At 42.7% G+C, this 12500-nt stretch overlaps 2 protein-coding genes across 4 annotated transcripts in view; one reads left to right on the top strand and one right to left on the bottom strand.

Annotated features, from left to right (window-relative positions):
- LOC143292335 (uncharacterized) overlaps window positions 1-2179 on the top strand; it is a 9042-nt gene extending 6863 nt beyond the window's left edge. The window contains exons 6-7 of the mRNA XM_076602524.1: window positions 612-719; window positions 1668-2179. Of these exons, the coding sequence (XP_076458639.1) occupies window positions 612-719; window positions 1668-1813 (254 nt within the window). The 3' untranslated portion in view covers window positions 1814-2179. The remainder of the gene's footprint in view (window positions 1-611; window positions 720-1667) is intronic.
- Window positions 2180-2577: 398 nt separating this feature from the next.
- Window positions 2578-12500, bottom strand: part of LOC143293035 (uncharacterized) — a 34533-nt gene continuing 24610 nt past the window's right edge. For 2 of the 3 annotated variants that reach the window (XM_076603860.1, XM_076603859.1), the window contains exons 6-10: window positions 11660-11767; window positions 8058-8174; window positions 6861-6977; window positions 5947-6054; window positions 2578-3991 (exon numbers count right to left, since the gene is read on the bottom strand). In XM_076603860.1, coding sequence (XP_076459975.1) covers window positions 3846-3991; window positions 5947-6054; window positions 6861-6977; window positions 8058-8174; window positions 11660-11767 — 596 coding nt within the window. In that variant the 3' untranslated portion in view covers window positions 2578-3845. The remainder of the gene's footprint in view (window positions 3992-5946; window positions 6055-6860; window positions 6978-8057; window positions 8175-11659; window positions 11768-12500) is intronic. The other variant, XR_013056709.1, reaches the window with a different exon arrangement.

The following is a 12500-nucleotide window of genomic DNA, read 5'->3' as shown; positions in this document are numbered from 1 at the left end:
ATCTTAGCTAGTGAAAAATCTGAAACAATCTTGAAAATGTTGATGTATATCTATAAAGCACTAACTGTAAAGGGGGAAAAAATGCCTGAATGGAATGTAAACGAACACATTTTGCATGCTATATTTTTTGCTGTGACTCCTGTTGTTATGGGCGAGATGCCTGACAATTCAAACATGTTTTGACTTTGACTTTGACTTTGACTTTTGACTTCTCTCTCCATATTTGTGTTGTTTTTTTGTTTGTTTTTGTTTTGTTTGTTTTTTTGTGGGCGGGGGGGGGGGGGGGGGGTCGTTTATTGTAAACGACATAAAGTCTCTGGTCACTATAGTGTGAGCGTAGTTTTAGTCGTCGTAGTCGTAGTCGTAGTGTCTATTATTATCTGTATCATTATGATTATCATTATGATTATTACTGTCAGTGTCACTATTATCATGATTATAACAATAATGTTGATGAGGATGGTTATTGTTATTATCACTATCGTTACGTTGATTATGATGATGATGACGTCGATTATGGTTATGATGATGATGTGATGTTGACGATGATGATGACGACGACGACGACGACGATGATGATGATGATAATGATGATGATGATGATGACACAGTTTGCCAGGTCAACGAGTTCAAGTGTGCCAGCGGCAAGTGCATTGACGACACTTGGCAGTGCGACGGTGACAACGACTGTGGCGACTTCAGTGATGAGCACAACTGCCGTGAGTTGGCACTTTCACTTTCGCTTTCACTTTCGCTTTCACTTTCGCTTTCTTCTTCTTCTCCTTCTTCTTCGTTCGTGGACTGTATTTGTATTTGTATTTCTTTTTATCACAACAGATTTCTCTGTGTGAAATTCAGGCTGCTCTCCCCAGGGAGAGCGCGTCGCTACACTACAGCGCCACCCATTTTTAAAAAAAAATTTTCCTGCATGCAGTTTTTTTTTTTTTTTTCCTATCGATGTGGATTTTTCTACAGAATTTTGCCAGGAACAACCCTTTTGTTGCCGTGGGTTCTTTTACATGCGCTAAGTGCATGCTGCACACGGGACCTCGGTTTATCGTCTCATCGAATGACTGCAACTCCGCCATGTAGGCAGCCATGCTCCGTTTTCCGGGGGGGGGGGGGGGGGTGCATGTTGGGCATGTTCTTGTTTCCATTACCCACCGAATGCTGACATGGAACACAGGATCTTGAACGTGCGTATTGCTATCAATCTATCTAAATTTTCTTTCTTTCTTTCTTTCTCTATCTATTTATCTATCTTTCTATCTATCTGTCTGTCTGTCCATTTGTCCATGCATTTATTAATTCATTATAATCTTAATCAAGATTTTGCGCCTTTTAAATGTTATTATTAGTAGTAGTAGTAGTATTTTATGTATTAATCTATTATTTTTATTTCTATATTCTTCTTCTTATTTTTTAAATTTAAATTTATTTTATTTTTATTTTTATTTTTTGTTATTTTTTTATTTTACTTATTTCATTTTATTCTATTATCTTTTTTTTTCTTTTCTCAAGGCCTGACTAAGCGCGTTGGGTTGCACTGCTGGCTGGTCAGGCATCTGCTTGGCAGATGTGGTGTAGCGTATATGGATTTGACCGAACGCAGTGACGCCTCCTTGAGCTACTGATACTGATGCTGATACTATAACCTTGGCTTTCAGCCACTATCCACCCAAGCCTGTGCGGGGACATGATGTCTGCTAGGGATTGCTCTCTGATGAACGAAACCACTACCCCTATCTGCCAGAACGCCGAGCTGGGATTCAAGTTCTGCCGCAAGTTCTGCAACCTTTGCCTGCACGCCTAAGATCACTGGCTTGATTGACAAAAGAAGGACCCACAGCACAGTACAGCACAGCACAGCACAGCACAGCACAGCAAAACAGAGCATTGCCGAGCACAACACAGCACAATAATTCTCTATGAAGCACTGCGCAAAACAGCACAGCTTGATCAACACAGCTCAGCAAAAATAGAGCAGTGCAATGCATTGCAGAGCACAGCACATGCACAGCACAGCACAGTATAGCACAGCACAACACAGCACAGTGCTGCTTTGCACAACATAGCACATTAAAACATGCGGTACGACTATGGCGATTGTGGGTGTCTCCTTTCTTTTGTAGTAATGGTTGTTGTTGTTTGTATATGTGTGGAGGGAGACCTATGCTTTGAGAGAAGTGGAAGTCGAAGATGGTTGTAATTAAAACAAATAATAAAAGGTTTTTAGTTTGAGATTTGTGTCTTTTTGGTGTGAAGTTTATCATTTCTTGGGTTTGGCTCTTTTCTTTTCTTTTCTTTTTCATTCGTGTGTGTGTGCGTGCGTGTGTGTGTGCGTGCGTGCGTGTGTGTGTGTGAGTGCGCGCGCGCGCGATTGTGTGTGCGTGTGCGTGTGTGTGTGCGTGCACGTGTGTTTGTGTGTGTGTGCTTGCAATGTTTGTGAGCGCGCGCGCGCGGATGTGTGTGGCATACAAACACACATCCGCGCGCGCGCGCTCACAAACATTGCAAGCAATGATTCACAGTCACGCATTAATTTTGTACGAAAACAATACACTGAACACCCGAACAATCACTCTCTGACATAATGTGTCTTTATTTGTCTATTTCAAACACAAACGCAAACAAGAGTCGGGGTATGCTTTTTCTCTTCTGACTGCTGCCCTGTCCTCGGAGCCACTGATCGTACATGGACTGGCTGTAGTACAGTGATGCAGAGAAAGAGCATTGAAATGATTCAATGACTCTTCAGTTCAATGATGAAGGACGCACATTTTGCCTGAAGTCACTTCAAGCTGCATAGAAAAAGAAAGAGAAAAGATAGATAGATAGATGGATAGATAGATAGACATAAATAGGTATATAGATAGCTAGATAGATGGATGGATAGACAGACAGATAGATAGATAGATAGATAGATCGTGAGAGAAAACAGCTGTGAAAGGATTGGGGGCAGCAACAGGTTATCTGAACGTCTGTCCAGGTTGCAAGCAAGACACTGCGAGGGACAGCCACTGAAAATGGGAGGAGGGTTAGGGGTGGTGTAGGGTAGGGAAGAGTAGGGTGGGGTGGGGGTGAGGTGAGGCAAAAGGACGTCTGAACATGTGTGAAGTTCGTGAAAGATCGTGAGAGATAGCAACGGAAATGAGTGTGGTTAGAGGCACACAAGAGATAAAGATAAACAATCTGTCAAGGTTGCAAGAGATAAATGTGAGATAGCAACTGAAATCAGGGGCGGTTGGAAATTAATCGGGAGGTATGGGCAAAATAGTTACAGCTAGACATCTCTCAAGGTTGCAAGAGATAAGTAACAGATAGCAGCTGAGATGAGGGCGGTTGGGGAATAAGTAGGAGGTTGGGGGAAAAAACCCCAGCAAAACTCCTGTCAAGGTTTCAAGAGATTACGTGAGAGATAACAGCTGAAATGAGGACGTGCTTGGGGCGAAGAAAGATACAGTCTAAACAATCTGTCGAGGTTGCAAGATATCGTGAGAGAAAGCAACTAAATGGAAGGAAGAGGTTTGGGGAAGGTGGGGTGGAGAGGGGGGGGGGGTCGGGTGGAGGGGAGCGGTAACACAAAAGACATCGACTGATGTTTGAAAATAAAAAAAACAAACAAACAAAAAACGCCGCGAGAAAGAATCGTACCACTTCGCCAAAGACTCGTAACGTGCATGCAGACAACAGACCAGAAAAGATGCAGTGAACATGGCTGAAAAAAACACCCAAACAACAACAACACCAACAAAAAGAAACAAGCGGGTGACAGAAGAAGAGAATGGCTGGTACCAACACCACCGCCGTCGCTGCCTCTGTCGCCGTTTCGTCTGGGTCTAGTTTTAGGTGTGGATACACAGACCACAGAACTTGCGACAGAACTTGAAGCCATCCTCCTGGTCGAGGCATATCGGGTGCGAGGTGTCGTTCTTCAGAGCGCAGTCACGTGCCGTCATCATGTCCCCGCACAAGGTCGGGTGGATGGTGGCTGTGACGATGAATGGTAATGGTGTCATCATCATAGCCGTCACAATCAAAATCCTGACAACCATAGCCTTTGACCTAACAAATAACCATAACCTTAATCTGACAATTGCCATAGCAAAAAACAAAAAACAAACAAACAAAAAAACAACAACAAAAAAGCATAACCATAACAACACAAAAGCACTATCAGTCTGCATAACCTTAACAAAGCACAATGACGATAACATTAACTGTTGAAATCAACTGTAAAGATAATCATACCAACAGCAATAACGTTGATTACCCACAGTTATAACCAAGACAATTACCACAACCATAATAATCACGATAACCATAGTAACACCGATATGAAATTAACAAAAACCTTAACCATGAAAATTACATTACCAATAGCCACAACCATGCTATCATAACCATAACAATAAGCAATAGCATTATCAATAACACCCACAATAACCATAACAACAAAAGCCATAAGAAAAGCAATGACAATTATACTAACCAAGACAACCACAGTAACCATGATCATAACCATTGCAGAATGTATGATAGTCGTGTCCGACAATGACCATCAGAACAGCAGAGAAGATAACTGCTGTCCCGACTATCTGGGCTAAAATTTGATAATAGTGGAGAGTGTCTTGCCAAAGTTGCATCCCCACTCTCTCGGCCAAGAAGGTTTCAGGACTGTTGGCGTTGGAATGGTTTCCAAAGGTCAACTAGCTCCCATGGCTGCAGCACTAAGAGCCAGTGCAATTTTGCCTCCTAGTTTGAGAGTGCGCTAACTGTATGCTGGAAACCGGACCTCGGACTATCGAGTCTTCTGACAGACAGACTACCACTTGTAATGATTAATGATCGTGCCTGAAACACACCAGACAATAACTTCCGGTTCTTAACCGAATAGCATTACCTCCCTGGACGTCGCTACAACACTATAAAGCTGGAAACGAAATAAGAACAACAAAAAGCAAAAACAACAAACAAAACAAAAACAAAAACAACAAAAAAACAAACAAACAAACAAACAAACAAAAAAACACACAAAACAAACAAACAAAAAACAAACAAACAAAAAAAAAAACGGCTTCGCAAACGATCGACCTGTTCAGTGACTGCCAGATCCATTAATATGGATCGATCACCATCGACGATTTTCAGTTTCAGTTTCTCGAGGTGGCGGTTCATGCGATCGGACAAAATCCATACACGCTACGCCACATCTACCGGGCAGATGCCTGACGAGCAGCATAACCGCAAAGCGCTTAGTCAGGCCTTGCAGAGTGCATGCGTGACTCTGCACACTCGAAACCTTACCGCTACTCAAGGTCTACTGGAGGGAGGCGCAAAATAAATGAATGAATAAATAAATAAATGAATAAATAAATAAAATTTTAAAAACCCTGTTCGTTTATGGGACTCGAACCGAAGATCACTCGCTTCCTGGTCGAGCGTTATACCACTGGGCCACAGCTGATCAAGGTTCAGCAATCGAGGGGGCAGGTTAGGGGCAGAAGCTTCTTCTTCTCTGTTCGTGGGCTGCAACTCTCACGTTCACTCGTATGTACATGAGTGGGCTTTTACATGTATGACCGTTTTTACCCCGCCATGTAGGCAGCCACACTCCGTTTTCGGGGTTGTGCATGCTGGGCATGTTCTTGTTTCCACAACCCACCTAACACTGGCATGGATTACAGGATCTTTAACGTGCGTGTTTGATCTCCTGCTTGCCGTGTACACACGAAGTGGGTTCAGGCACAAAGCAGGTCTGCACATAATTATGTTCACCTGGGAGATCGGGAAAAAAAAATCCACCCTTTACCCATCAGGCGCCGTTACCGAGATTCGGACCTGGGACATTCAGATTGAAAGTCGAACGCTTTAAATTAACCACTGGGCAATCGCGGCCGTCAGGCACAGGGTTCGAAACCCCCGAACTATGGTGACGTCACTCACGGCAGGCGTGTTCGTCGCTGAAATCCCCGCAGTCATTGTCTCGGTTACACTTCCAGTTCTCTGGGATACACTTGCCGCTATTGCACTTGAACTCGTTCACCTGGCACACTGAAAGAATTAGATAAATGAACAGATGAATGAACGAACAAATGAATAGATGAATAAATAGACAGATAAATAAATAATAAATAAATAAATGAAAATTGAAATAGATGGTGATAAAAAGTCGGTCGTCTTCGTGTCTGGATATCTGCTGTCACTCTCTCGGCTTCAATCCTTTGTCTCTCTCGATCTCTCGATTTCGATCTCTCTGTCTCTCTCTCGCTGTCTCTGTCTCTCTCTATATATATATCTCTCTCTGTCCGTCTCTCTACCTCTCTCTATCTAACCATCATACTGACGGACAGATAGAGAGACAGACAAATAGACAAACAATATCATTTCTACCATATTCATTCATTCATTCATTCATTTACTTATTTATTTATTTAACTATTTGTGTCTTTATACGGCTATCTATTTATTCATTCATCAATCTATATTACTTATTCATTCATTGGTTTGGTTATTTTAATCAGTCAGTCAGTCAGTCAGTCAGTCAATCAGTGAGTTTGTTAATTTGCTATTCATTTATCAATTTAAAAAATGTTTATGATTGATTGATTGATCTATCTTTTTAGTCATTCATTTATTCATTCATTCATCTATCTATCTATCTATCTATCTATCTATCTACATCTATACCTCTCTGTCTATTTATCTACCTCTCTCTCTCTACCTCTCTATCTACCTCTCTGTCTACCTTTTTATCTAACTACTTCTCTATCTATCTATCTACCTCTCTATCTCTCTATCTACCTCTCTATCTATCTATCTATCTACCTCTCTATCTATCTATCTATTTCAACTCGTACCGCATCCGGTCTCGTCACTCTGATCCCGACAGTCGTCATTGCCGTCACACATCCAGCGGCGATCGATGCAGTGGGAACCGTCCGCACAGCGGAACTGGGCAGGCTGACAGGATGAGGCTGGAAGATGAAGATAAATGAAAAAAGAAAAATATTTAACCGGAGCATGCACAGCACAACGACAGAGTTTCAGTTTCTCGGTAGCATAAAAGCGTGTCGACACTACACCAGGAGGAATTTTGTTTACTGCCCCACTCCCTTCCACACACACACACACACACACACACACACACACATATTGGTGATTGTAGACATTTTGTAAGGAGTATTGATGATTCTTACATTGGAGTATTATCGTTTAGGAGTGGAAGGGGAGGGGGATGAATGGTGAGTTGGGGGTTAGGGGAGGGAACCACAAAAAAATGCAGGGTGGAATTTTGAAATAGAAATATCTGAATACAATTACATAACTTTTACTTAATAGACTTCGTAAAAGAAAATCTGTGAATCTAACAAACGAAACAACTGATAAAGAATGCAAAGAGTCAAAAACATCTGCTGAAAAAAAGCACAAAAAAAAAGAGCAAATGCCTGTCTGCTCAATACCAACGCACTTTTCAGGACTTAACAGCTTGTCCAAGGTCTGTGCAAAACATCAGCACAAAATAAAGTAAGAAAAACGAGTGAGGAGAGTTCGTAAAGATGATAAGGTTTCAAACAGTGAAAGATACACAGAAGGTACATGATGGTTCAAGTCAAACAACAACAAGAATGGGCAACGCCAAGGAAATGTGTGTGTGTGTGTGTGTGTGTGTGTGTGTGTGTGTGTGTGTGTGTGTGTGTGTGTGTGCGTGCACGCGCGTTTGTGTGTGTTTGTGTTTGTGTGTGTGTGTGTGTGTCTGTGTCTGTGTCTGTGTGTACGTAATGTAAGCATAATCTAACTGCCTGTTTTACCCATCTGATTTGATTGTTTGATTTACACACACACACACACACACACACACACACACACACACACACACACACACAACACAACACACACACACAAACACGCGCGCGCTCAAACACATTCTAAAATACACAGACATCCATACAGGCACCCCAACCACCACCAGCACACACATACGCATAAACAAACAAACACACACACACACACACACACACACACACACACACACACACACACACACACATCCTCACCGCAGTTCCGCTCGTCCCAATTGGTCCCGCAGTCGTCTCTGCCGTCACACAACTGCGTCCCATCGATACACCGGAAGTTGTCACACCGGACCTCTCCGGCTGAGCACTCGACCTTGGCTGCAGGGCACAGCCACCACCACCACCATCGTCATCATCATCGTTGTCGTGGTCGTCATCGTCTGTCGTCGTCGTCGTTGCTGTCATCGTCGTCATCAACCTTTTGTTCGGACTTTGTCTTCTACTTTCGTGAACGTTATCATAACCGTCGTCATTATCAACGTCGTCGTCGTCGTCGTCGTCGTCACTGTCATCGTTGTTTATCATCATCTTCCGAATTTTTGTCGTCTACTTTCGTCAGCACCATCATCACCGTCATCATCATAGTCATCATCACTGTCATCATTATCGTGGCTAATATCGTCATCATCATCATGGCCATCGTCATCATCGACATCGTCATCATCATAGTCAGCATCACTGTCATCATTATCGTGGCTAATATCGTCATCATCATCATGGCCATCGTCATCATCGACATCGTCATCAGCATCGTCAGCAACACATCATCATGATCATCAGTTTCCTCGTCGTCATCTTCGTCGTCACTATCATCGTCGTCATTATCCTTTGTCCGGAATTTCTCGTCTACTTTCGTCAACACCATCATCATCGTCATCTTCATCATCATCATCTTCGTCGTCGTCGTTGTCGTCATAATTATTATCGTCATCGTCGTCAGTATCAAAGTCGTTGTCGTCAACACCATCATCGTCGTCGTCGTCATCGCCATCGCCTTCGCCATCATCATCAACATCATTGTCATCAGCTGCACAGGTCGACACTGCACTCCAGGTGGTGATAATGATGGTGATGATGGTGGTGGTGGTGGTGGTGTTGGTGATGATGGTTGTGGTGATGATGGTGATGGTGATGATGATGGTGATGGTGATGGTGATGATAGTTATGATGATGATGGTGATGATAATGATGATACCGCCCCCTCTCCCTCTCTCTCCCCAAATCTCTAGCTCACAATCTACTCCATGACCCCCTCCCCTGCACTCAGAACCCCCCCCCCCCACACACACACACACACACACTCCCTATCTCCCCTCTTCCCCCGCCTCCGCCCTCCCTCCCTCCCCGCATTGCACTGCTCCATCCCATCCCAATTTTTTTTTTTTTTTTTTTAATAAATTAATGATCATCAAGATTCTAAATAACAACACTAATAACCCTCCTTCCCTATCTCCCCTCCTCCCTCCCTCCCTCCCCTCATAGCACTGCTCCATCCCATCCCAATTTTTATAAATTAATGATCATCAATATTCTAAAAACGACACTCATAATCTTATCGGGTGCGAGTTGTCGTTCATCAGAGCGCAGTCACGTGCCGTCATCATGTCCCCGCACAAGGTCGGGTGGATGGTGGCTGTGACGATGAATGGCAATGGCGTCATCATCATGGCCGTCACAATCAAAATCCTGACAACCATAGCCTTTGACCTAACAAATAACCATAACCGTAATCTGACAATTGCCATAGCAAAAAACAAACAAACCAAAAAAAACAAACAAAAAAACCCCAGAAAACAAACAAACAAACCAAAAAAAACAACAAAAAAAAGCTTAACCATAACAACATAAAAGCACTATCAATCTGCATAACCTTAACAAAGCACAATGACGATAACATTAACTGTTGAAATCAACCATAAAGATAACCATACCAACAACGATAACGTTGATTACCCATAGTTATAACCAAGACAATTACCACAACCACAACAATTACGATAACCATAGTAACACCGATATAAAATTAACAATAACCTTAACCATAAAAGTTACAATACCAATAGCCACAACCATGCTATCATTATAACCATAACAATAAGCAATAGCATTATCAATAACACCCACAATAACCATAACAACAAAAGCCATAAGAAAAGCAATGACAATTATACTAACCAAGACAACCACAGTAACCATGATCATAACCATTGCAGAATGTATGATAGTCGTGTCCGACAATGACCATCAGAACAGCAGAGGAGGTAACTGCTGTCCCGACTATATGGGCTAGAATTTGATAATAGTGGAGAGTGTCTTGCCAAAGTTGCAGCCCCACTCTCTCGGCCAAGAAGGTTTCAGGACAGTCGGCGTTGGAATGGTTTCCAAAGGTCAACTAGCTCCCATGGCTGCAGCACTAAGAGCCAGTGCAATTTTGCCTCCTAGTTTGAGAGTGCGCTAACTGTATGCTGGAAACCGGACCTCGGACTATCGAGTCTTCCGACAGACTACCACTTGTAATAATTAATGATCGTGCCTGAAACACACCAGACAATAACTTCCGGTTCTTAATCGAATAGCATTACCTCCCTGGACGTCGCTACAACACTATAAAGATGACAACGAAATAAGAACAACAACAACAACAACAAAAAACAACAAAAAACCACACACACACAAAACAAACAAACAAACAAAAAACAAAAAAACGGCTTCGACCTGTTCAGTGACTGCCAGATCCATTAATATAGATCGATCACCATCGACGATTTTCAGTTTCAGTTTCTCGAGGTGGCGGTTCAAGCGATCGGACAAATCCATACACGTTACTGGCTACGCCACATCTGCTGGGCAGATGCCTGACGAGCAGCATAACCCCAAAGCGTTTAGTCAGGCCTTGTAGAGTCCATGCGTGACTCTGCACACTCGAAACCTTACCGCTACTCAAGGTCTACTGGAGGGAGGCGCAAAATAAATGAATGAATAAATAAATAAATAAATAAATAAAATTAAAAAAATCCCTGTTAGTTTATGGGACTCGAACTGAAGATCACTCGCTTCCTGGTCGAGCGTTATACCACTGGGCCACAGCTGATCAAGGTTCAGCAATCGAGGGGGCAGGTTAGGGGCAGAAGCTTCTTCTTCTTCTTCTTTGTTCGTGGGCTGCAACTCCCACATTCACTCGTATGTACATGAGTGGGCTTTTACATGTATGACCGTTTTTACCCCGCCATGTAGGCAGCCACACTCCGTTTTCGGCGTTGTGCATGCTGGGTATGTTCTTGTTTCCACAAACCACCTAACGCTGGCATAGATTACAAGATCTTTAACTATCTCCATACGAACGGCGAAAGAGACGACGTTAACAGCGTTTCATCCCAATTACCATGATCAAAATATTGCAAGCGGAACGCTCTTATACTGAAGAGGTGAATGTTGACAACGAATACCACAGTTCTGACGACGGAAGCTAAAGTTTGGGTCATTGAGACACCCACTGGACATCCGGGGGGTCTGTGTAGAGGAGAAGAGAGGACTGGCCGTACAGAGTGAGTTAACGTGCTTGTTTGATCTCCTGCTTGCCGTATACACACGAAGGGGGTTCAGGCACAAAGCAGGTCTGCACATAATTATGTTGACCTGGGAGATCGGGAAAAAAAATCCACCCTTTACCCACCAGGCGCCGTTACCGAGATTCGGACCTGGGACATTCAGATTGAAAGTCGAACGCTTTAAATTAACCACTGGGCAATAGAGCCCGTCAGGCACAGGGTTCGAAAGCCCCGAACTATGGTGACGTCACTCACGGCAAGCGTGTTCGTCGCTGAAATCCCCGCAGTCATTGTATCGGTCACACTTCCAGTTCTCTGGGATACACTTGCCGCTGTTGCACTTGAACTCGTTCACCTGGCACACTGAAAGAATTAGATAAATGAACAGATGAATGAACGAACAAATGAATAGATGAATAAATAGACAGATAAATAAATAATAAATAAATAAATGAAATTTGAAATAGATGGTGATAAAAAGTCGGTCGTCTTTGTGTCTGGATATCTGCTGTCACTCTCTCGGCTTCAATCCTTTGTCTCTCTCGATCTCTCGATTTCGATCTCTCTGTCTCTCTCTGTCTCTCTCTGTCTCTCTGTGTGTCTTTGTCTTTATCTCTCTCTCTCTCTCTCTCTCTCTCTCTCTCTCTCTGTGTCTGTCCGTCTCTTTGCCTATCCATCATACTGACGGTCAGATAGGGAGACAGTCAAATAGACAAACAATATCATTTCTACCATATTCATTCATTCATTCATTCATTTACTTGTTTATTTATTTAACTATTTGTGTCTTTATACGGCTATCTTTTCATTCATTCATCAATCTATATTACTTATTCATTCATTGGTTTGGTTATTTTAATCTGTCTCTCTATCTATCTATCTATCTATCTATCTATCTATCTATCTATCTACATCTATGCCTCTCTGTCTATCTATTTATCTATCTCTCTCTCTCTCTACCTCTCTATCTACCTCTCTGTCTACCTTTTTATCTAACTACTTCTCTATCTATCTCTCTACCTTTCTATCTTTCTATCTCTGCCTCTCTATCTACCTCTCTATCTCTCTATCTACCTCTCTATCTATCTATCTATTT

Source organism: Babylonia areolata, chromosome 18 (genome assembly GCF_041734735.1).
Source record: "Babylonia areolata isolate BAREFJ2019XMU chromosome 18, ASM4173473v1, whole genome shotgun sequence".
Lineage (NCBI taxonomy): Eukaryota > Metazoa > Mollusca > Gastropoda > Neogastropoda > Buccinidae > Babylonia > Babylonia areolata.
Note: the sequence above shows the minus strand (reverse complement) of the source record. Positions and strands in the feature narration are given on the sequence as shown.